Source organism: Terrapene carolina, unplaced genomic scaffold (assembly GCF_002925995.2).
Source record: "Terrapene carolina triunguis isolate 2854851 unplaced genomic scaffold, T_m_triunguis-2.0 Scaffold193, whole genome shotgun sequence".
Taxonomy (NCBI): Eukaryota; Metazoa; Chordata; order Testudines; family Emydidae; genus Terrapene; species Terrapene triunguis.
The window spans coordinates 4,633,915-4,656,889 of record NW_020664544.1 but is presented as its reverse complement, the minus strand read 5'-3'; the positions used below and the strand labels follow the sequence as shown (position 1 = coordinate 4,656,889).

The window sequence follows — 22,975 nt, the reverse complement described above, 5'->3', positions numbered from 1 at the left end:
CAGGGCGGTCGCTGTCCCCGCTCCGCCCGGAGCCGCGGGGGCGGGAGTCTCTGGCGCGCCGGAGCCCGGAGGAGGCGGAGCCGCAGCCGCGCCCGCCCAGCCCGTCCCCCCGCGCCCGGCCGCCCCGCTCGGTGCCCAGCGCCGCCGGCTCCCCGATGAATGGAGTCGCCTTCTGCCTGGTCGGGATCCCGCCGCCCCGCAGCCCCGAGGTGAGCGCGGCCGGGGGGACGTTGGGAGGTCGGGGGGGGGGGAACGGGGGTTGGGGGGACGTTGGGGCTGTGGGGGGGCTGGGACTGGAACTGGGGGACGTTGGGGGCTTGGGGAGATGTTGGGGGGCTGGGGAGTGGGGCTGGGGGGACGTTGGGAGCCTGGGGCTGGGGGTAATTGGGATGTTAGGAGCCTGGAATGGGGGGATGTTGGGGGGGCTGGGGATGTGGGGGGCTGGGGATCAGGACTGCTGGGGGGGACGTTGGGAGTCTAGGGCTGGGGGTAATTGGGGGGATGTTAGGAGCCTGGAACAGGGGGACCTTGGGCTGGGGAGCAGGGATGTGGGGGGCTGGGGAGCAGGACTGCAGGGGGGGATGTTGGGGGCCTGGGGCAATGTTGAGGGGCTGGGAGTAACTGGGGGGATGTTAGGAGCCTGGGACAGGGGGACCTTGGGGGGCTAGGAGACATTCGGGGGCAGTTGGGAGGCTGACATGGGGGGACATCGTGGGGGCTGGGGAGGATTAGGGACTGGACCTGAGGGGGGCATGGGAGGGGCTTAGGTTGTGGGGGCTGTGGGGCCTGGGGCTGGCACTGGAGTGCTGGTGGGGAGTTTGGCACACAGCGGCCGGTGACGGGGGAGCTGGTATTGAGGAAAGTGACTGCCCCGGGGAGCCTGGTGCCTTAGAAGTGGAGACTTTGCAGCTGGTTCTGTGGGGAGGTTGGTACCATGGGGCGGGTGGGGGGGGGCTCGTGCTGGTGGGGAGGTTGGTAGCGCAGAGTCTGAGGGCAGGATGGCTGGCGGCTCAGATGCCAGCACTCTGGGGGGAGGCTGGTACTGTGTCTGCGAGGCGTAGGCTGCCAGCGGATACGGTGCTGCTGGTGTGGTGGGTGGCCACTAGCAGGGACTTGAATGGAGAGGTTGCCCATGGTAGGGGGGCGGTCTGGCAGCCTGGTGTTTGTGAGCTGGCTTAACCAGGTCTAGGTAGGAGCTCGGCCAACCTTCTTGGTCCATCCATCCTCGCAGGCCCCTGGAGTATTTCGATCAAACTTCCTTGACCCGAGCGTTTTCCCTCAGCACAGGAACCATTAATGCCCACGCTTCTTGTTTCCTCTGCAACTTCCATTACCTTTGTCTCCCCCGCCAACTCCAGGCTGCTCTGTGCTCCTTATCAGCCTGAGAGAGGTCTGTGTGCCAAGCCATTCGGCTCTGCAGCGTAGAGCCAGACAAGAAATCCTCGAGAACCGGCCTCGAGACAGTCCCCTTCGGCTGGATTAGTTTTTGGTTTTGCTTTTAATTTTGGAGGTCTGTGAGCTGACACTGCTTTAAGCAGATCCACCTCCACCCCCACTTTGAGCTACGGGAATAGATCCCCAGCTACGTTGACTTGAAAGTCTGTGCTGCCCACATGACCACTGTAACTCGAAGTTGTAGAAACTCCGACGTTGCTAGACTAGATCAGATAGCGCTCAGTGGAACTGCGCCAGTTTATACCAACTGGGGCTCTAGCCATTTTTGGAGAGGGGGAAAAATACTGCATAGAAAGTGGCAACATTATTCCTGTGGTAAACCATGGGTATGTCACCCCTTTTGACCACCTCACCTGCCCTCTGGCCACTCTGGACCAGATCTGGCCACCTGCTGCATGTCAATTTCCCTTGACTTCAGCGGAAGCAGAGAGTGCAGGATCGGGCCCCATTTTGAGTGATGCCTTTGCCCCGTGCTCGTGCCATGACACAGCAAAGGTGTTTTCTCGATGATGCACATTGCTCAAATTGTTTCTGCTGGGTATTACGTTCAAGGAAGCCAAAGGTGTGGGTGTGGGTAGAGAAACCGGAAAGGGAGTGCATGGGGTGGGAGAGAGAGACAGTTTGGGGGAATCCTGCGTCTGCTGTAGACTAGGATATTTGGAAGGGTTGTTTGCAAAAAAAACGTCTGGGCCTCTTGCTGCATTTGTCCGGATTCTTGTGTTTGTGGATGAAGTTTGGTGCCTGGAGTGGCTTTGAGACGGGAAGCCAGACTGGTTGTTGGCGTGAAGCTGGCCCAACTCCTGTAGGTTTCAGTGGAGGCTGCGCCTCCTCGCCCCAGGGCTGAATTCGGTCCGTGTTCCTTTGTTGCGAGTTGTTGAACTAGCCTCCTCTGTCCACGGAATGGGTCTAATATAACCGGCCTCGCAGGATTCATTAACGTGTGCGCAATGCTTTTTAAATGAAAACGCTGTTCGATAGCAGTGTGGCATATTAACCATGGCTTGTGTTTAATCTCCTGGAAGTTTCCTCTTTATCAGTGTATATTAGGGCAAAGATTTTCCAAAGAACCTAAGGGATTTAGGAGCCAAAATCCCAGCCTTTGCCTTATTCCACTCTTTTTTGGAGCTGTCTGTGGTTTAAAAGGGCCCTCTCCCACCAAGGGAGGCAGTGTGGTCTAGTGGTCAGAGCACAGGGAACTGGGCATTAGGAGGCCTTGTGTCTGTTCCTGGCTCTGCAACTGACAAGCTGGCTTCAGTCACGTAATCTCTTGCTGCCTCGGTTTCCCCACCTGTAAAAGGGGGATACTGATACTGGCCTGCCTTTTCAAAAGTGCTTGGAAATCCTCAGGTGGAAAGTGCCGTGGCAGTATTTCTCATTGCTGCCGCTGCAAACTTCTTCACAGCAGTGCCCTAAAAGTGCCCACAAAAACGAAAGCAGCGGGAGAAGGCTCATTGGTTCTTGTGTACCTGCCTCCTCTTTTTCCCCATTACAGTAGCTGCTCTACAGAGGTGGAGTTTCTTACCAGGTGTTTTTACTATGAACTTGAAATACCAGCAGGGCTTTTGCGTGATCCTGCTGTCGCAATCTGGGACTGTGGCTTTGAAACCCTGCGCTAGGACCTCATGGGTGCTGTGCTGATGTGACTTAAAATCCGTAGCCCAAGATGCTCTCTGCAGTCCCAATCCTGCCTGGCACTTGTGCCTTGCTGAGAAAACTCTGCCGTTTACTATTTTAATGCTTAACCTAGAGAGCTAATTGTGCGTTGTGTCTTGGCACTTGGATCCCGTTGTGAGTTTGAATTCTGGCGTTTGTGCGTTGCTTGGAGTTTGAATCCACCCGCGTGTAGAGCTACAGATTGCAACTCGCTGGTGGTTTGGGAGTTGGGTGCAGCACTGTGATTTTGAATACTGTCTTCTGTGCTCTGTTTCTGAGTTGGAACCTGGGCCGGGCTTCTCCCCAGCGGCCGGCATACATGCCATAAATTTTCTTTTACAAAAGATTTTGGGTGATTTTTAGTGTCCCCAAAACCAAGGCAAGAATAATAATACTTGGCTTTTCATCAGTAGGCCTCAAAGCACTTCACAAAGGGAGGTTCGTATCACCGTCCCCATTTTGCAGGCAGGGAAACTGAGGCACGGGGAAGTGACGTGACGTCACCCAGCAGGCCAGTGGCAAAGCAGGGACTATACCCCATGTCTCCCGAGTCCCAATCCGGTGCGCTATCCTCTAGGCCGCGCTCTCTCCCTCACCATCTGGAGCCAGCTGAAAACTAATTTAGGCCGCCTTCTGGGCTGCAGTGTCGAATGCATGAAAAACAAACGATTATTTACCAGGAGACTAAGAACAGGCCTTGGCAAAAGACAATAGGTGTGTGGTCTTTGTGTGTATGTTTAATTTTATAAGGACAAGTGAATAGAATAGATTCTCAACCTCAGTTGTGCCCCAGCACAGTACCTGGCTGAGTGAGGTTAGCCTGGGTGTAGTAATGTTTCTGTCCGTGAATATTTACTATGGTTCATTAGCCTTGAACTAGGAACAACAAGAACTAGTCACACGAGGTTCTGTTGGCCTCAGCGAAACCTTCCTCTGTTGATACCAATTCATCCTTCTGGGGTAAGGGCACAATCCTACGCTTTGTCTTGCATGAGGGTACTGGGGCGGGAGGAGTGGAAGAGCAAAGTGCGGGCAGAGAGTGTCTCTTCTCCGTCCCTTCACTCTCCCGATGCATTCACATGGCAGCTGAACAGGATTCCATCCGAGTGATTCCTAATCTGGTAGCCAAGCCTGTTTGACACGCTTTGTCGGGTGTGGCCTGCCAGTCTAGGGCATGGGCACCTCCCCATCACCTCTGCGCATATGCTGCCTCCAGCAGTAAGTGCTGTAGGTGGGGGTGTGCGTGCGAATGCACAGGCACGTGGAACGCAGCTGAATGCACTGGGCTAGTGCCTGTGAATGGGAAAGTGAAACTTACTAGAAACAACCGTGAAACTGACCAGTCTTATTTCCCCCTCCTTGTTCAGGCTGAGTGAAATACAAAAAAGAAAAAAAAAATGTAAACAAACAGCATATAGGGAGAGAAAGGAATTAGACTTGAAGCATCCTTTACTGTCAGTGATCACGCTGCTTAAAATGTTTTACCTGCTATTGTTACAAATAATACCTAACGGACTGATGTGCAACACGGCTCCATTCCTGTGCCTGCGTGGCGCCTCCTTACAATCTGTGGGGCTCTGTGCGGGTTCGTGGGGCTGCCTGAATGGAGCATCTTACAGGATTGGAGCCTGAGACTCTATATGAAAGAGATTAGATAAGAAAATATTTCTTGTTACCCCCCTGCGCCCCAATTAGAGTCAGTTTCACTTTTGCCCCCTCTGTAGCCAGCTAGCTGTTGTCCCATATGGGACTTTCACACAGTGATGGGAGAGAAATTTTAAAAAGAAACGTAGGAAGATGTGATCGTAAAAGCACAAACGTCAACAAGGGGACACGGGAGCAAGCGTCCTCTGTGAAATTGATTTTTAGACTCATTTTGAAAAAAATTGATTTGATTTTCAGTGATGTTGTCCCATTACTTAACTAAGAGGTCACTTGTAACAGAGGCAGGGATCCAATTTAAAGAGAAATGTGTCCGAGCCAAGGTTTTCAAACCTGTGTGCTTAGAATTGGGCACCTCACTCTATCTTTACACCACCTAAATAATCATTGTGACCGGGGAGAGCTGAATGACCTCTGAAAATCAGGCCTCTTGCTTACATGTCCGAGGATGCGTTCAGGTGTCTCATGCTAAGTTCACCAGTGTGAAAATATTGGCCATCTTTTTAACCTGACAGTGTTCTTTCAGAAACCTTGATTACTTCCCAAATGGCTCTTTCTTTTGCGACAGACATCAGAAGAGATTCAGTCCGTTATACAGACTGGTTACTTGCAGAATTTTTATTAAAAACTCCTCCAGTTTTGCTCTGCGGCAGCACAGAAACAAACCCACCTCGGAGGACCTTGGTGATATGCAGCAATGGCATGTGGGTCTGCTCCTTGGAGCCTAGACCGGAGAGGGGTTAGCGGTGATTCACTCTAGTGAACTGTTTGGAGGAAGAAGGCGGGGGAATATGAAAGGAAGTAAAGTCTCGGTGAATGGGGGCTCTGCTGGGGAAGATCGCAGCCTGTGGAGCAGTGTCATTGATCTGGGTCTGTGGGTGAGCGCTTTGATTCCGGTTGCCTTTGAAAGAACAAGTCTCTGTCTCTCTTTCGCACTGCCTGGACAACACCTCTTTGACAGGGATTTTCTGTGCAACGTGAAGTTTGGTCCAGTGGTTCCCAACCTTTTTGGCACCTGCCCCAGTTCAATATGCGAAGGTCTTGTCTGCACTGAGGAGATGTGTCCTAGGAATAGCCATCAGCGGCTCGGCGCTAACATAGTGGCGACGATGCCAAATGTAGACAGGCAAAGGCGCAGCTCACCTGGGTGCAGATCATGGCTTGGCTTTTCCTGTCTACACTAGCGGTTTGCACTGGGGGCTGGTCACTGATGGAAGACACTCGCCTAAAGCTTTTTCTGCGTCGGCTGGTGCCCAGCTGCTTCTCATTGGATTTGCATGCGCTTGCATGCAATGGAGCTTGCGGTTGGAATCATAGAATATCAGGGTTGGAAGGGACCTCAGGAGGTCATCTAGTCCAACCCCCTGCTCAAAGCAGGACCAATCCCCAACTAAATTATCCCAGCCAGGGCTTTGTCAAGCCTGACCTTAAACACCTCTAAGGAAGGAGATTCCACCACCTCCCTAGGGAACCCATTCCAGTGCTTCACCACCCTCCTAGTGAAAAATTTTTTCCTAATATCCAACCTAAACCTCCCCCACTGCAACTTGAGACCATTACTCCTTGTTCTGTCATCTGGTACCACTGAGAACAGTCTAGATCCATCCTCTTTGGAACCCCCTTTCAGGTAGTTGAAAGCAGCTATCAAATCCCCCCTCATTCGTCTCTTCTGCAGACTAAACAATCCCAGTTCCCTCAGCCTCTCCTCATAAGTCATGTGCTCCAGACCCCTAATCATTTTTGTTGTCCTCTGCTAGACTCTTTCCAATTTTTCCACATCCTTCTTGTAGTGTGGGGCCCAAAAATGGACACAGTCCTCCAGATGAGGCCTCACCAATGCCGAATAGAGGGGAATAATCACGTCCCTCAATCTGCTGGCAATGCCCCTACTTATACAGCCCAAAATGCTGTTAGCCTTCTTGGCAACAAGAGCACACTGTTGACTCGTATCCAGCTTCTCGTCCACTGTAACCCCTAGGTCCTTTTCTGCAGCACTGCTGCCTAGCCACTCGGTCCCTAGTCTGTAGCAGTGCATGGGATTCTTCCGTCCTAAGTGCAGGACTCTGCACTTGTCCTTGTTGAACCTCATCAGGTTTCTTTTGGCCCAATCCTCTAATTTGTCTAGGTCCCTCTGTATCCGATCCCTACCCTCCAGCGTATCTACCACTCCTCCCAGTTTAGTGTCATCTGCAAACTTGCTGAGGGTGCAGTCCACGCCATCCTCCAGATCATTAATGTACCAGCCAAGCTCTGTGGCAGGTTGGAGCAGCACTCTCAGGGTATATCTACTGTGCGGTTCGACACCCGCGTCTGGCCCGTGCCAGCTGACTCGGCTGTTGAATTGCAGTGTAGACATTTGGGCGCAGGCTGGACCCTGGACTCTAGGACCTCTTAGCCCGAGCCCCGTGAGCCTGAGTCAGCTGGCATGGGCCAGCCACGGGTGTCTAATTGTAGACAGAGGCTCATCAGTGAGGTGGGGAGTGGGTCCTAGTTAGAAAAGCCAGCAGTGCTCATATTGGTGTGTGAGTGATGTCTGCCAGCTTGGCAAACACACCAAGAACTGAACTGTGGTGACCTTCAGAGCAGGAAGCAGAAGCTGCTACAGCTTGAGCTAAACAGGCAAGACTGTAGCTGGGGCTGTGACCGATCCGTCTCCTGTGTACCGGGGACTTGTAACACACACGCCTCAGTGGGTTATGTGTGTCCCACTCTTCCGGGCCTCGACACTGCAGGTCTCGTCCAGGGACTGGTCTCCCCACGCTGAATGGGGCCGTGCTAATGGCATTAGAGGTGTTTGTGGGCTGACACTGAGCAAAGGGAAAATTTGAGGTGGGCGTTAGGAAAAGCTTCCTGGCAGCGAGGCTGTGACCTAATCTCCCAAGGGAAGTGATGGAAACCCCATGACTTGAGTCATTTTAAATGAGACATGACGAAACTCCGGCGGTGGTGCCGGTGAGCACAGGCCTGCACTGGCTCCGAGGGGACGGACTTGATGACTTCCGGAGGGTTTCACGTCTGTCCGGTCCGCTGTAAGGATATTCTGGCTGCAGAGAATGGGCTCTTCCCTAGTCTGCCCTGGGCAGGTTTAAATTTGTCCTCTCCAAGGGATCTGCACGCAGGTGTATGCAGCAGGTACTAACAGCCTGGTTCTCCAAGGGAACCCAGTATACCTGCCCAGGGGAGACTAGCCCCACCCCCTTAACTAAGATATTTAAAAATGAGACTCAAATCAAGGCTACTTGCGGAGAATTGACACAGCAACACCTGCCATGGTTGGGCGACCTTTGGCTCGGTAGCTTGAAAACACACCCAGGTGGACGTCGGGACATCTAGGCGTAACAGCACACATGGTGCTGTGCTTTGACCTGGGGCGTTGTTTGGGTCTGAGAGTCCCAAGAAGCATGCGGTCGCGTGAGCAGCTTGTGGGGGGAAGGCGTCACAGTGGTGCTCTTCATGGGATAGTGCGTGGGGAGGGTGGGAAAGGGGACGAACAGCCTTGTTGTGACAAGTGCCCTATTGTGGCTTCGTAGCTGAGTGCATTGTCTTGCAGTGTTGCCGGGCGGGTAAGGATTCCCCCAGACCCCGTGTCAGGGCAAGAGCCCTAGCTGGGGGTACACAGGCCGAGCTCCATTGACTTCACCGGCCCAATATTGCTTTACACCAGCTGGGGAATCTAGCCGCTCGGAGCGCCAAGATTATTTTTAAATTTCAGAGTCGTACGGAAAAGAGAGAGAGCGCGAGAGAGTTCAACAAGGTTCTCGAGCTTTTGATTAGAAATGTGTGTGGGCTGAAGAATGTTAGCCACTAGTAATCTCTGGAAAACATGTGGCGGGCACCATCTGCACAGGAGAGGCTCCACCTAGCGCCACAGAGCTGCCCTCCCTCTGGCCCCGGGCCATAGCTCAAAGGAGAGAAGAGCTTTCCGAGCTGCCAGAGGAGACCAGGATGGGGCCTGGAATTTCCCATTGCATCAGCGTAAGCTGCAGGAGTGCGGCAGTTTGCGATCCCACAATCCTCCAGGGACATCCTGCTCCGGAGGCCAAGTTTGAGTGGGGCGCTGGAGAGCGAATGGTGTGAAAGAGCCATTAATCTCCCGGCAAACTGTGGGATAGGCGCGGGGCTGCAGCTGTAACCTTCATTCAGCTACATAGAGTTTCATTGTGAAACTCCAGCTCTGTTATCGCGTGGCCTAGAATCCTGGGCGCCAGCTGTTCGCAGCCCATTATTTGCTGCCCAGCCAAGCCTTGAACCTGATCCCGGAACCTTTACTCATCCGAGTAGCCTCGGGTGGAGTCCAAGGGACCCTTCGAGCAAACAGGGACTGCTGCTAGGTTCTCCAGCAGCAGGCTGGAGAGTGATGCGCCCCCTTTGTGTCCTTGAGAGGGGCAGGGAACGGAGGTCAGCCTTTCCCCTGGCCTTGCTGGGTCGGATTTCCCGCCAGCAGTGCTGGGGGGGAGCTGAGCCCGAGGTGCCTTTCCAAGCTGTCAGAGGAAATGGCTCATTGTTAGCCCTGTTTCAGCCAAAAAAAAAAAAAAAACCACCCCCCCCCCCCCCCACCAAAAAACAACCACCACCAAAAATGAGGCCAGCTTCTATTTGAGGGTTTCCACAGGGAAAAACAGGAAATGGAATTCTGGTCCTCCTCTAGGCCCTGCTGTTGATAATGCTGTTTTTAGGACAACTCAGCAGAGGAGGCGGAGTCTGAGGAAGAGTGCAGCCAAGCCACCAGGCCTCCTTCCTCCATTCCTTCCACCAAGAGAGAAACTCCCTCTTGGTGTCCCGTGTAGCTCAGGGCTTCCCGAGCTCTTCGATTTGAATGGAGAAAGGAGAGGGAGGAAGTGGGAGGACCTGTTCTGAATGAGAGAGAGAGAGACGGCCATGTGGCCATCAGGGGAGCACAGCCCGACCTTGTCAAAAGTGGTCGGTGATTCCGAGTGCCTGACTTGAGACCCCTGAGAAACAGGCTCCTTTACGGCTCGTTTTTGAAACAAACGATCTACTTTTACGCGTAGTAACATGCTCTTCCAGCGCCTTTTGTACTGCCGGCCCCCAAGTCACTTCACCAGCTACCTCTGCTGAAATGCGGCTACTTCTGGGGTGGAGTTCTGCAGACAGCACGCAAGCCAGGGAGGGGAGTTCACCGTAAGTGATCAGGACTACAGTCCAGGCACCGAAGCATCAGGTCGCTGCGAACTTGGAGGGAAGAGCGCCACCTGCTGTATCGCCAGCCTCACTTCCTGCAGCACCCCAGTGTTTCCTTGTAGACTCTCCTTGCAGTCCTGACTCCAGTTAGCCTGGAAGGTCTGACAAGGTCACCGCCCAGGGGGGCAGGCGGCGCGAGCCTTTTAGGCATTTCCGTTGTTGGGGCCGTAGGTTTAATACGCATCGCGTAGACTAGGTTGCAATTATTGGTTCTCTGGCCACCTGGCAACCCTGCAAGGACAGGGGAAGAAAGATGCTTGTTCAATCTGCAGCCACCTGTGTTCCCCGCTGAGCTCTGTGAGCCTGATCCAGAAGCCCCCTTGGGAACAGAGGAAGGACTGTCACTGGCTCCAGTGGGCGTTGGGTCAGGCCCGGGGAGAATATTCAGGGCTCCTGCACCCACGCGTGTAACAGAGCTGCCAGTTAAAGGGACCCAGCCAAGATGCAATCACATCTGTGCCCGAAACGACGTTGCTCCAAGGGACACCTAAGATGATTCTCCCTGAGAGACAGGAAGGAGGGAGAGACTCTTTTGGTCCCTTCTCTGGCTGTTTACTCCCAGCACTTAACAGCACTTTGCCTGTTTAAATAACAAATACAGAGCAGCTATTGCCATCTGCCTCTCAGCTCAGCGTGGGACTTCGGAGATACAGGTTCAAATCCCAGCTCTGCCACAGAACCCCAACCCCTCCCGGGGTGACCTTGGGCAAGTCACTTAATCTCTCCCTGCCTCTGGTTCTCCTTTCGTCTGCTCTGCTTGATTGTAAGTTCTTAGGGGCAGGGCCTCTCATTCACTCAGGGGATAACTACGCTGCAGGGGGAGGGGTCCAGGCAGACCTCCCCAGATGCTAGACCCACGCTGAAGCCCGCGTGGTCACATCTATGCTGCTGTTGTGAGCTGCGCTCGCTGGATTAAAGCTAGCATGCCTGTGCCTATCTGCTACAGTCACACTTCCTCTTCTAGCGCAGATGAGTCTGTACAGCGCCTAGCGCACCGGGGCCGTGATCTCAGTGGAGGCCTCTCACTGGTACTGCCATATCCCTAATCGCCCTCCTCGTGAACTGGCTGGTTTCGTGGCCGAGGTGTGTTGAAAGATTGGCATTGCTTTGCGCGGGAGCATTGTCTCCGGCTGGGGGCGGAGAGGCACGTGAGAGAGAATCCACACGGCCCAGCATTCTGTTTCGGCGCAGGCCGGCTCGTGCGCTTGCTGCTGCGGAGGTTGAGTTGCTCCCGCTGCAGTTTGTACTCAGCAAGGCCCTGTTCTTGTCCCTGAGCCACCCCCCGCCCTCCCCATCTGCGGAGCCTGATAGGGAATGGCAGGCAGGCAGCGCTGTAAATTAACACATTGTATTCACGGGTCAGAGAGCTCAGCGCTGCGGAATGCGTGAGTGGCATGTGCGAGTCCATTATTAGCACTGAACAATGAGCCAGCAGCCCCACGTCGGCCCCATGCTCCATTAATTAGCAGGAAAACGGCCGTTTAAAATAGCCATCGCTGCTTTTCCTTGCTCCGGGGGGCGCAGCGGGAAAACACTCTGCTTCCTTGCTCTTCCGTTACAGGGGCAGGGCGGCCTGGTCGGAAACCTCAGCCCCCGAGGTGGGGCGATGGGGGAACCTACCAGCCCCCAGGGTCACGGGGAGGAGAACGGCGGCGGGACGCAGCACTCAGGCATCACGTGCGGTTACTTTCCCCTCCTCCTTGGAGTCGGAGCCTTGGATGCACACGGGCAAACTGAGAGATTTGTCCAGTGTGAAGCCAGGACTGTTGATCAGCGAGGGCAAGGGTTAAGTGCACCTTGTTCCTGTTAGCATGAGCCAGTTTCCTTGCCTGTCGTGCTGGATAGTTCTGTCCCGTTTCAGGGAAGGCGCGTGGAGGTCGTGGGTTATTGATCTGCATGTATGTTTTGGAACTTAGTGTGTTTTTCATAAAAAAAACCCCGGAAGCCCTAGAGGCCTCTGGCCATCAAGGGAGTGCAGCTCTGGATTGGGGAGCGTGATGTAATAGCTGGGGGCAAGGACTGCACCCATCCGGGCTGCATGACTCTGGGCTTGTCTAGCAACATGTCACATCGATACAGTGACATAAGTGCAGAGCCACAGAACAGGCTCACTGCGCCCAGGCAAAATGAGGCCTATACGCATGTCCCGGTAACGTACAGGGGAAGTCCTGCCCTTGCCTGTCTTAGGGCAGGGATACCCTAAAGGCGCTGGAGTGGGACAGCTGCTCTCATGCCACTGTAGCGCTGTACTGTAGATGCTTCCTACGTCAGTGGAAGGACATATCTGGCTTCAAGACTAAGCTTGAGAAGTTTATGGAGGGGATGGTATGATGGGATAGCTTAATTTTGGCAATTAATTGATCTTTGATTTATTAGCAGGTAAATATGCCCAATGGCCTGTGATGGGATGTTAGATGGGGTGGGATCTGAGTTACTACAGAGAATTCTTTCCTGGGTGCTGGCTGGTGAGTCTTGCCCATATGCTCAGGGTTTAGCTGATGGCCATATTTGGGGTCGGGAAGGAATTTTCCTCCAGGGCAGATTGGCAGAGGCCCTGGGGGTTTTTCGCCTTCCTCTGCAGCATGGGGCACGGGTCACTTGCTGGAGGATTCTCTGCACCTTGAGGTCTTTAAACCACGATTTGAGGACTTCAATAACTCAGGCATAGGTTAGGGGTTTGTTACAGGAGTGGGTGGGTGAGATTCTGTGGCCTGCGTTGTGCAGGAGGTCGCACTAGATGATCATAATGGTCCCTTCTGACCTTAATGTCTATGAGTCTTGGAAGAATTGTCCCATCAGGGGTTAGGTCAGCTTAACTATGGTGCTCAGGGGTGTGAATTCCCCCCCCCCGAGCAACATAGCTCGTCAATCTAAATGTTAAGGGTAGACCAGGGCAGTGGAGCTGTATTGCTGTAGTCACAGTGCTACAACCCCCTCCCCCAGTTTAGACAGGGCCCAGTTTAGATGTGTGGCAGAACCTGGGTTGGTTCTGCGAGCACAGATTTCGGGCCGCAGGGCTGGCGCGATGCAGCGTGGTGCTGTCCCTGGCTTGGAGACGGTTTCACGGTCACTGAGGCTGCTCTGTGATGGAGCAATGGCATTTCCAGGAAAGGTCAGGAAATGGGACGACACTCTGCCCAGATTCCCAATTTGTCTTGATGCTCTGCCAGCGAGCCCTGCTCTCTGGACAAACAGTCGGAGCGAGACTCTGGTGAGCTGGGAGCTGTTGCTTTTAAACATGAAAGGAACGAAAGCACAGCTGAGCCGAAGTTGACATTCGAAGTGCCGAGGCTGCCAGGAGAGAGATTAGTTTGGTCATGATGCAGATGAGCGGGGAACGGAGCCAAATGGGAATCCAGCGCTGGCTGACAGAGGAGCATTAAATGAGTCGCTGTCAAGATAAAAGTTTTTTGTCTTTGAAAAGAACAAAACAACTTTCTTCCCTGCGTTAACACCCCAACCAGAGCTGAAAGAATGTCAGAAATCCAGTTTGCTGTTGCTTTTTGCTGTTTGCCTTTTGCCTTTGACTTAATGGGGACGGGGTCAGTTTCACGCACTGTTTCAATCCCTGCCGCCAATCTGGCCTGGTCAGTTTCAGCTTCAGGTTGTCCTGGTCTAACATGTTGCAGTCCAGGGTTGGGTTTCTCTCTGTACAAGGGAAACATCTCCTGAAAAAAATGGACTCCGCCCAGGTTGCAGTAGACAGGCACCCACATCTCCTGTCACCAATCGACCCCCTCCTGTAGGGGTCTCAGTGAGAGGTGAAAGATTTTAATGGACGGTGGAGATTCAACTCCCCTCTTACCTAGGAGAGTAACTCCCTAAGGGTACGTCTACACTACAGGATTAATCCGAATTTAGATAATTCGAATTTGGGAAACAGGTTGTATAAATTCGATTGTGCGCGGCCACACTAAGCACATTAATTCGGTTTTTAACCACATTAATTCGGTGGTGTGCGGCCACACTACCCCATTACTTTAACCACAGTAATTCGGTGGTGTGCGGCCACACTAACCCTAATTCGAATTAACAAAATCGATTTAGGCGCTACTCCGCTCGTCGAGGTGGAGTACAGAAATCGATTTTAAGTGCCCTTTAATTCGAATTAACTGGCTCTGTAGTGTGGACGGGTGAAGGGTTAATTCGGATTAACGCAGCTAAATCCGAATTAAAGTCGTAGTGTAGACCAGGCCTAAGGCCAAGGCTGAGGCCTGCTGGGCAGGGCATTGAGAGGCAGCACCGGCTTGTTGTTGAGACACTGGATTGGAACTCCGGTGACCTGCCTTCAGTTCCCAGCTTTGCCACTCACTTCCTAGGGGATCTTGGGCAAGTCACGTCAGGGCAGGGACGGTCTCTTACGGTGTGCAGCGCCCAGCTGGGCTGGCATGCTGATCTCCCGTGATCGTGTAATTCAAATCACACTGGAGAGGCTGCCAGGGCTTTCGTCTTCAGACCTGTCAACCCAGCATCTTTCAGCAACACCCAAGTGGTGTTCAGTTTGTTGAATCCCCCTTCCTTCACCAGGGGGAGAACTCTGGACTTCTTGATTGCCAGCCCTGGATGGGCTGGGGATGCCGGTGTGTTTGCATTGCAAGGGACTCAGTCAGTATTTGATTGCAGTGTTTATGTCCGGTGAGCTGAGTCTGTCCTCTGATGAGGAAGCTGACGTGCAAAACAAGCGAATCTGCGGGTTACGTTGGTGGCACACTAATTAGCAGAGCATTTGGGGCTCATAAGTAGCCACTCCATTGCTCGTTAACCGTATTAACGATCTGGCCTGGTCCCCACCTACTGAGCAGCCCACACCAATTCCAGTGTGTTTCCTTGGGGGTTTCCCCTCGGATGGTTGACTCTGCTTAGTTCTTGTGGGCTGACGGGTTGAGGTCCAAATCCTCGAAGGTATTTAGGTGCCTGTTTCAATGGGCCTCATTGGGAATTAGGAGGCTAAAAACCTTGAGGCTCTGGGCCTTAGTCCAAGGTAGATGTGGCTGCATTGGGGTGGTGCAAAGAAGCGAGGGGGGGTTCCCGTGGCTCTGTTTGAGGAGAGTTTGGCCAGCCCTGAGTTTTGGGGAGGTGTTCTGGGCCCATTTCTGATCTCGCACTAGTGCAAATGAGAGCGGAATGGGGCTCCCTGTTTCTGGAAGGGCCTGTGCCCAGAGAGAGAGGAGTTTTTGGGGTACGTCTCCTCTGCATTATAACCCCCCGTCTGTGGGACCCGGGCTTGTGGACTCGGTTTTTCTGCTGCAGTGTAAACCTGGGCTTACATTTGCTGGGCCCGGGTCTCACAGCCATGCTATCGCATCCATACTGCACTGTGCAGCCCTTCTAACCCAGGGCTGTGGCTAGGCCTGTGTCCACACTGCAAAATGACAGGGCATGCACCCGTCACAGCGGGACTCGGGCTCTGACCCACCCCGCTAGCAGGGCCCTGGGCCCCAGGCCCTGAGTGCTCACTGACCCGAGTCAACCTCATTTGTGTGTGGACAGGGCTGGGGCTCAGACATGAGTCAGAGCCTGGGCTCTGTGCAGTGTAGACAGACCTTGAAAGGCCTTGCTCTGGGAGTTGAATGCTGGTTAGAAAGACAGTTCTGCCCTTCCCTCTGATGCTGTAGTGACCTTCTCTCCGCGCCTAGCGGGGCAGGCAGGGGTGAATGGCAGCAGAGCAGCACTGGGGAGGTGGGGGCTCAGTGGGAGGCCAGCATCAGGCTGCCTGCCCTGTCCCCACAAGACTCATGGGGTCGGGGGAGTGGGGACTGGGTGATCTGACCCAGCCTGCACTGCTCCAGACTGGAGGTGACTGGCTAGGGCACGTGGGCTGCTGTGACCCAGACAGCGCACCCCGCTGCAGCAAAGCCTCGTTCTATACATAGAGCTGGTGTGTTTGCGGGGCCGGGGCTGCGTGTTCGGAATACCTTCCCCGTCAGCATTCCAGGCTCTCGTCTTTCAGACAGCTGGTCCCCAGGGAGACCTCCCAGTTCCCCTTCTCCTGCGTCTCCACCTCTCCTTTGCCTTGCCTCTGGCCTTGTCTACGCACAGACCTGGCCCCGATGCGACTCAGTTGGTCGTGAGGACGGCCCTAAACCGAATGAAGAGGGTCCATGCGAGCGGGTTGCACCGACCTGACTAAATCGGGGTCTAAGCCCATGTCATCAACTTGATCTAGACAAGAGGGGAAATCGTGGGTCCCAATGGAGGGTCTGTCTACACTGCAGCGAGAGGTGTGACTGCAGCTCGTGTAGACACATCCGAGCTCACTTTAATCTTGCTGCTCGGGTACCAATGGCAGTGAAGCCATAGCAGTGCGGACGTCAGTGCGGGTTAGCCATACGAGGGAGGACCCTGGGTCCCAGGTGGGCTTGTATAACCATGCGGCCTCGCCTTCATTCTAGCCGCCCTCGCTACATGACAGCTAGCTCAGGTATGTCTCCGTGTGCCGCAATCACACCTCTGACTGCAGTGTAGACCTACCCTCCAATGGGGACGTGATTTCCCCCCTCGTGTGGATGCACCAAGTTAACTATGTGGGTTAGATCCTGATTTCGTTAGGTCGGATGGAAGCGCCGTCATTGTTTTCACTGGGGCTGCGATTTCACCTTCGGTCTCTGTCCCCCAGGGCTGCTCCACTTGTTCCCATGTGGCTCTCTGGCCTCTTTTCCCCGTAGCCCCGGCTTTCTGGACGTGTATAAATACATCTCCCAGGCATTAGCAAACGAAAGCGCCCGCTCCTAAGCAGCGTGCCCTGCCTCTGTCCTTGCCCTGTCTCTTAGTTTGCTGTGCCAGTCTCTCCGCCCTCCCCCTTTAGCGTAGCTCCCCACTGGGTACCAGCTGTATTTTCCCTGGGCCTGGGGTGTAGGAGTCGGGGGAACTCCAGGAGTGGCTCAGAGGTGTAATTAGAGGGGCCTACGCGCTTTAAAGAAACAAACCGTCGCCCAAATCCCCGCTGAGCTGCAAAGCTCTTTCGCTGTGTGTTTGGTTAAAGAGAATTCAGATGCTTTCTCGCACTTGGGCGCTGCTCTCCCGGACCGGGCTGCCGCCAAGCGCTTGCCTCTCTGCGCATGACTCTCGCCCATAGCCGGGTTCGTATTCTCCGTTCCTGCGACTCATTCTTGATAGATGTTTAAAGAGCTGATCATCCTGTTCTCTAGCCCGATTTGGTGTCTATGACAGAGTCACACCCCATCTTGTGATTTGTCGGTCAGAAACGTGATGCACGTTGTGACAGGGCTTCACAAACCCTGAGCTGGGCCCCTAAGCTCCCTGTACTATCAGTGTGGGGAGAGAGGCACCTTACAGGTCTGTTGCTACAGAGGCCTATAGTGGATTTGACCTGGTGATATCGTCCTTCCCCGGTGGGGATGGTGGTGGGGCAGCCTGTAGCGCCTCCTATGGGACAGATGCCACCGACGGATTGTGAAATGCAGCCTGCGGGCACGCTGTCGCCCTCCCAGCAGAGGGGGTTGGCTGGAGGTTTCCGGTGCTGCCAATCAGCAATTTCCATTTGGCTGCCAGGGGAAAGCTCACACCCGGGTAACAGTAGGGGTGCGTGTGTGTGTGTGGGTGGTGTGTTAGAATTAGAAGGGGTTGAAAATCTTCCGATGGGAGAGTTTTCCGTGGAAAATGCGGATTGGATGACACCGACGCGTTTTGCGGGAACTTATCAATGTCGTCGGCATTTTTGCAGGAAACGATCAATTTGTTACAGTCCTGCTTGAATGTTGTATTTTATAGTTCGGCAAAGTGATAAAGGGGGAAATGAAACGTTTCAATAGGGCGGTAGGGGATTGTTTCATTTCATGACAAATTCCGGGATTTTGACTTTCCGACCTAGTTTTGAAATCTTGGATTTCCTGCGGGACAGAAATTCCGAATTTGCCCAGCTCTAGTTAGGACTTTATCTAAATCTCTCTGCAAATGGGGCTGGGTGTCACAGAAATCAGACACCTCTCCTCCCAGGCTGTTCACTTCCTCTCTTCACCTGAGCAGCAGAGGACCCGTGAGGTACTGCTTTTAAGAGTGTTGGCTCCCTGTAGCGGCTGACCTAGAGATCACGAGAGTTGTACTGCTCTTACCAGTCAAGGGTGTTCACCTCTAGCCCACGTGATAGACGCCTCATTTTGGAGCTGATGGTTCTAGGCCGGGCTTCCCAGGACAGGCGTGTGTGTGAGAGATTTCTCTGGCAACTGTGTCTGTGCGCCATGGTGCACAGATTCATTACGCTGGGCTTCATCTGTGGCCGCAGGGCTATTTACAAATGCAGGCATCACAGCTGGGTGGCCCCCAGGACAGCCCCATTCATGACCAGGTGTTCCAGGCGTTCGAAGCACCGTCCGCGTATGAACCCAAACCGATGCGCCCCCATGCCAGACCATGCAAGGAGGCAGAGCTGTTGGCGAGACAGGCTCCAGGGGGCAGCTGGGGCGGGGAGGGAGGCGGGTGCTGCTCCGGGCTTATTTCATTTTCTTATGTTCCAGCTCTTTATCTCCAGATGTTTTCCTGCCACTCCATCGACACAGGTCTGCACCCGCCAGGCCTCTGTCATGGTTGCCCTGTTCTGCCTTGGCAGCCACATTGGCTTTGCTTCTGTCTCTAACTGCTGTGGTCCTGCCCGGAGTGGGGAACACCCTGTCACTCCCACCCTTCTCCGGGCACTCCTCTGCCAGCCCTTCCCATGTCCTGCCAGCCTCCCTCCCCTTTCCATGTCCCTGAGGCCTCCCTGGAATGGTTCTTGCTCTAATGAGGATAATCACGATAGACTTACCTAGCCCTGGATGCTGGGCGGCTAAGATCGAGGGGGTGGGAATGGAGGCGTAATCAGGCCGAGGGCTGGTTTTAAATGGATTAATTCTTGGGAGTCACCTTTGGGTGGGTCTGATCCCAGAGAGCTTGGGGCAAGAGAAAAGCCTTCAGTGTGCCGGGGCGGGAGGTGGTGGTGGGGGGAGTCCCTGACCCCGAGCGTGGGAGGAGCTGGCTGACTCCTTGGTGGCAAGCCTCAGTTGTCAGCCAGGCAGCGCTGCGTCTGCTTGCCTGACCCCCCAGGGCAGCGATTGCAGGTTGGAACCCGGCCGGGCAGGTTGGGGGGTTAACAGCACCTGCCCAGGCTGCTGCACCCAGGTGCTCGACTCTCAGAACCACGCTCCATTAGCTGCCGGGAAGCTGCTGCCTTGGGGGCGCGTTTCGGAATCCAGCGATCCCACGCGGGAGACAGGAGCTAGAGTCCCCCGGATCCCACCCCCTGCCTCTCTCTCTGCAGGGCTTTTTCCTTGAAACTGACCTGGGTCCATTCACTCCCCTTCCACCTCCTAGTACAAACTATTCCCTTACCAGGGGGAGACACGGGGGCTGTGGGGGGCACAGGGGTTATCCACAAGAACCCTGCTGAGTGTCTGAATTCGGACTGGCCCTGCAGGGAGGCGATGGATGGAGCCCTTCTTCCCTCCCCCTATCTCGGCTGCCACGAGTCCAGGTGGGGAAGCTCTTTCCCATATAAGGTCTGAAATTCAGTTATTGTTTCAACATGGGCTTTATCTGCCCTGGAAATCCTATTAAGCTCTCATTTTTCTGACCCTAATCTCAGCTCACAGTTCGGGAGGGATTAGTGTTTGGCCATCTCCCCTCCGCCCCCCCCGGATGACAAAAACAATCTCTCCATCCCAGATCTCTCCATCCTTTGCCGGCCTGTTCCATTTAGAGAAATCCTTCCTCCCAGCTCAGAGAGTCATTCGCTTTTTCCATTTCTTCTTCCCTTGTTTGGTTTTATTGCCTCCCCTCCATCTTCCCAGGGAGCTAAGATTTCTCTCTTTCTCATCTCTGGTCCAGGACTGAAGCTAGGAGAAGAGTTACTAGTCCTGAAATCACATGGACTGGTTCCAGTCAAGCCTTGGCTGCGTGCAGGATATCCAGGATCCCGGCAGTCACACCATTCTGACGGTGATCTTAGGTTAACAGCTGCTTTCTTGCAAACTGCTACGATGTAGGAACTGCTGCACCGGATGTGACTTCTGACCTGCCCAGGCACTATTCTGTCTCTCCTGGACATGGTCCGGGTGATTCAGAGGAAGGTGCCAGGACCTAGGTGACGTAACCTACCCTGCGGGCAAACATCCAGACAGTGGTTGGCATTTGCCCTGGCGGTGATGTTCTTCTCACCAGTTTTTATACTATCTAATGTGTATCGTCTCATTCTCCATATCAATGTCTAGCCCTCTCTTGGAACCCCTTGAGCTCTTGGCCTCGATAACGTCCAGTGGCAGTGAGTTCCACAGTTCAATTGTGCCTGGGATTTAAAAAAAAGAAAGTATTTCCTCGTCTCGGCTTTGTTGCCTTCCGATTTCATTGATGCTTCCCTTATTTTGGGGCGATGGAAAAGGACAAATAGAAGAGCCCGATCCACCATCTCTGTGCTATTCAGTAACTCCGCTGTGTCCCCACTGACTTGCCCCCTCTTTACAGCCCCTGTGCTTAGAGATGGTTGCTTAAACTGTCCTTGAAAGCTGGGATTCCAAGCTGCAGTCATATGATCAGTGCCTCTAGGGCTGGAGACAGCAGCTAGGATGGAAGCGGCGGGGAGCGGGGAAGGGATGCGTCGGAAGCAGAGTGACTGGAGGTCCCAGAGTTCAGCTTTCAAATAGCACCAGGCGTGTCTCCTCTCTCCCTGTTGAAGCTTCATGATCACTTGTCCCTTGGTCTGGGATCAGAAGCCTCCATTCCCTGCTCCTGTCTCACTTCCTCTCTCTTTCCCAGAGCGGGATGTTCTTCTCTTCGCGCTGGGGCCAGGGGTTAGTGGGAGGCATTCTGGCAGTGACCGGTCCAGCTGCAGATGTTCAGGGAACAGGACGTGCGCTGGAGGGTGGCGGGATGTGGCTTGCTGATATCCACGCAGGCCTCTTACGCAGTGCGCCGTGCTCTGGGGGGTCGGTGGCGGGAGAGGAGAGGCACTTTGTGAACTCGGTGGCGGGTCCCAGCTGGAGCGGACGACAGCTTGGGCCCCAGGGGCTGTTGCGTGGAAGCGCCAATGAACAGGTTCCCCGGTGGGGTGTAGCAAGCGCTTTGCGGGGACTGTACTGTTACCCAGAGCCCTGGTGACCCACAGCTCCTGACTGTGGACTCGGAGAAACGCAGGCCGCTGTCACGGGACACAGGCGTGATCCGAGCTGAAAGTTAGGACTCCGGGTTTAATTCCGGGCTCTGGCACAGATTCTCTGGGCATCCTTGGATGATTGTTGTTGTTTGTACCATGGGGGCACCTACCGGCCCCTGAAGAATGGTCCAGCGGAAGGAAGGCTTGCCTAGTGGTTGGGGCGCCCGCCTGGGATGTGGGAGACATTCTCTCCTCTGCCACAGACTTACCTTGGGCAAGTCACTTAGCCTCTCCGGAGCTCAATTCCCCATCTGTGCAATGAGTGGAACAGCCCCACCCTACCTCTCAGGGGTCTTGGGAGGATAAATACAGTAAAAATTGCGAGCTGTGCGTACTCTGGAGCTGGGGGCTAGAGGAGTACCTCCGAGGGACAGCCTGGGACGAGGTCCCCATCGCGCCAGGTGCTGTACGCGCATAATGACAGGATGGCCCCTGCCTCAAGGAACTTGCAGGCGCAGGTGGATCCAAGATACAGATGGGGGAGGGACATGGGGGATGCTGTCTGAGACGGAGATTGCAGAAGGAACTGGGTCTAAGTGCTTCCTTCTCCACTTACTGCTTCTGCACTAGCGCCCCTGGGAAGCCCCCATCCCTCTGAGCTGATCCAAGCCATGTGACTTTAGATCACTCCGGGCCTCAGTTTCCCCACCTGTAAAATGAGGCGAATATCTCCCTGGGGGTTGCAAGTATTAAATGAAGTAGGTTTCGTCTCCAGATCCTTTTATGAACAGCGTCTTAACACAGAGAGGCCGTGGACCATGACCGGTGCTCCTAGGCGTAGTAGCCTCAGCACAAATAGTGACTAATAATACAAGCGCTGAAGTATTATTACTAACCAGTGAATTACAGGAGCCTGCCCGGCGGTGGGAACCGATAGACCAGTAGAGGGCAGTAGTGGGCAAGGTTGTCCTTTCTGGCATGTGTTGAGCTTGATCGCACAAGAATGATAAAATCTGAAGCTGCCTTCTGGGAGAATCTTTTGTTGTTTCTGCCGAAAGGAACTTCCCAGTTGGGTTCCTGTTTGTCAGGTGAAGATGGGGAGAAAGGGATGGTTTGGTATAAAGGCTCAGGACTGGTCCGTCACCAGGCCTGGTGAGAGATCCCCCTTGTCCCTGCGCGTCTGGTCGCTGGAAGGCTTGAAGGGTTAGAAATGTGACCTAGAGCCTTGTTCTGTTAGGCCTGGGGGTGGTTCATATCTGGTCCAGGTCAGTAGTGCCTCTGGAGAATGAATGCCTTTTGAGCATGCCGAGGTCTGGCCATTGGTGGGACGGGGCCTCTGCTTACACCTGTTCTGTTGATACAGGAGCACAGTCAATGATGGGAAATCAAGTCAACTTTTGAAAATAAGTTGCGAGGGACTTCCAGGCTGTCCGCCTGCCCTGGCTCCCTCTGCCAATTCCGGTGGTTTCCCCAGACCGTTTTCCTGTCGATGATCAATCTTTTCCTCTCCCCTGTTTCTGTACAAGAGCCCCACACAACACAACAGGCAGAGCTTGTGCAAGCGACTAGGCGCAAAGTGCTGTCAAATGCACAACATAAACAGTCTGAAAAAAACAAGGACAAAGAGAAATTTCTCTCATCACCGTCAGTTCTGTTTGCCTTTGCCCCCGATCCTGCAAAAGCTAATCCACATGCCTAGCTATAAACCAGCGGGGCTAGTCCTGTGCTTAAAGTTAAGAACGTGTCTGAGTGTTCGTAGGATTGATGCCTGGGTTGTAACTTGTTACAGGAGAGGTAACCTTCTCCCGAGAGAAGGGTGTGTTGGAGAGGAAAGATGGTCTAGCGGGTAGAAAAGCAGCCTAGGACTTGGTAGACCTGGGTGACCTTGGGCAGGTCACATAGTCTCTCTGTGCCTCAGTTTCC

The 22,975-nt window shown here is 54.1% G+C and overlaps 1 protein-coding gene across 1 annotated transcript in view; it reads left to right on the top strand.

Moving 5' to 3' along the window:
* Positions 1–148: 148 nt before the first annotated feature.
* Positions 149–22,975, top strand: part of ARHGAP23 (Rho GTPase activating protein 23) — a 98,009-nt gene continuing 75,182 nt past the window's right edge. The window contains exon 1 of the mRNA XM_026654681.2: positions 149–209. Within this exon, the coding sequence (XP_026510466.1) occupies positions 156–209 (54 nt within the window). The 5' untranslated portion in view covers positions 149–155. The remainder of the gene's footprint in view (positions 210–22,975) is intronic.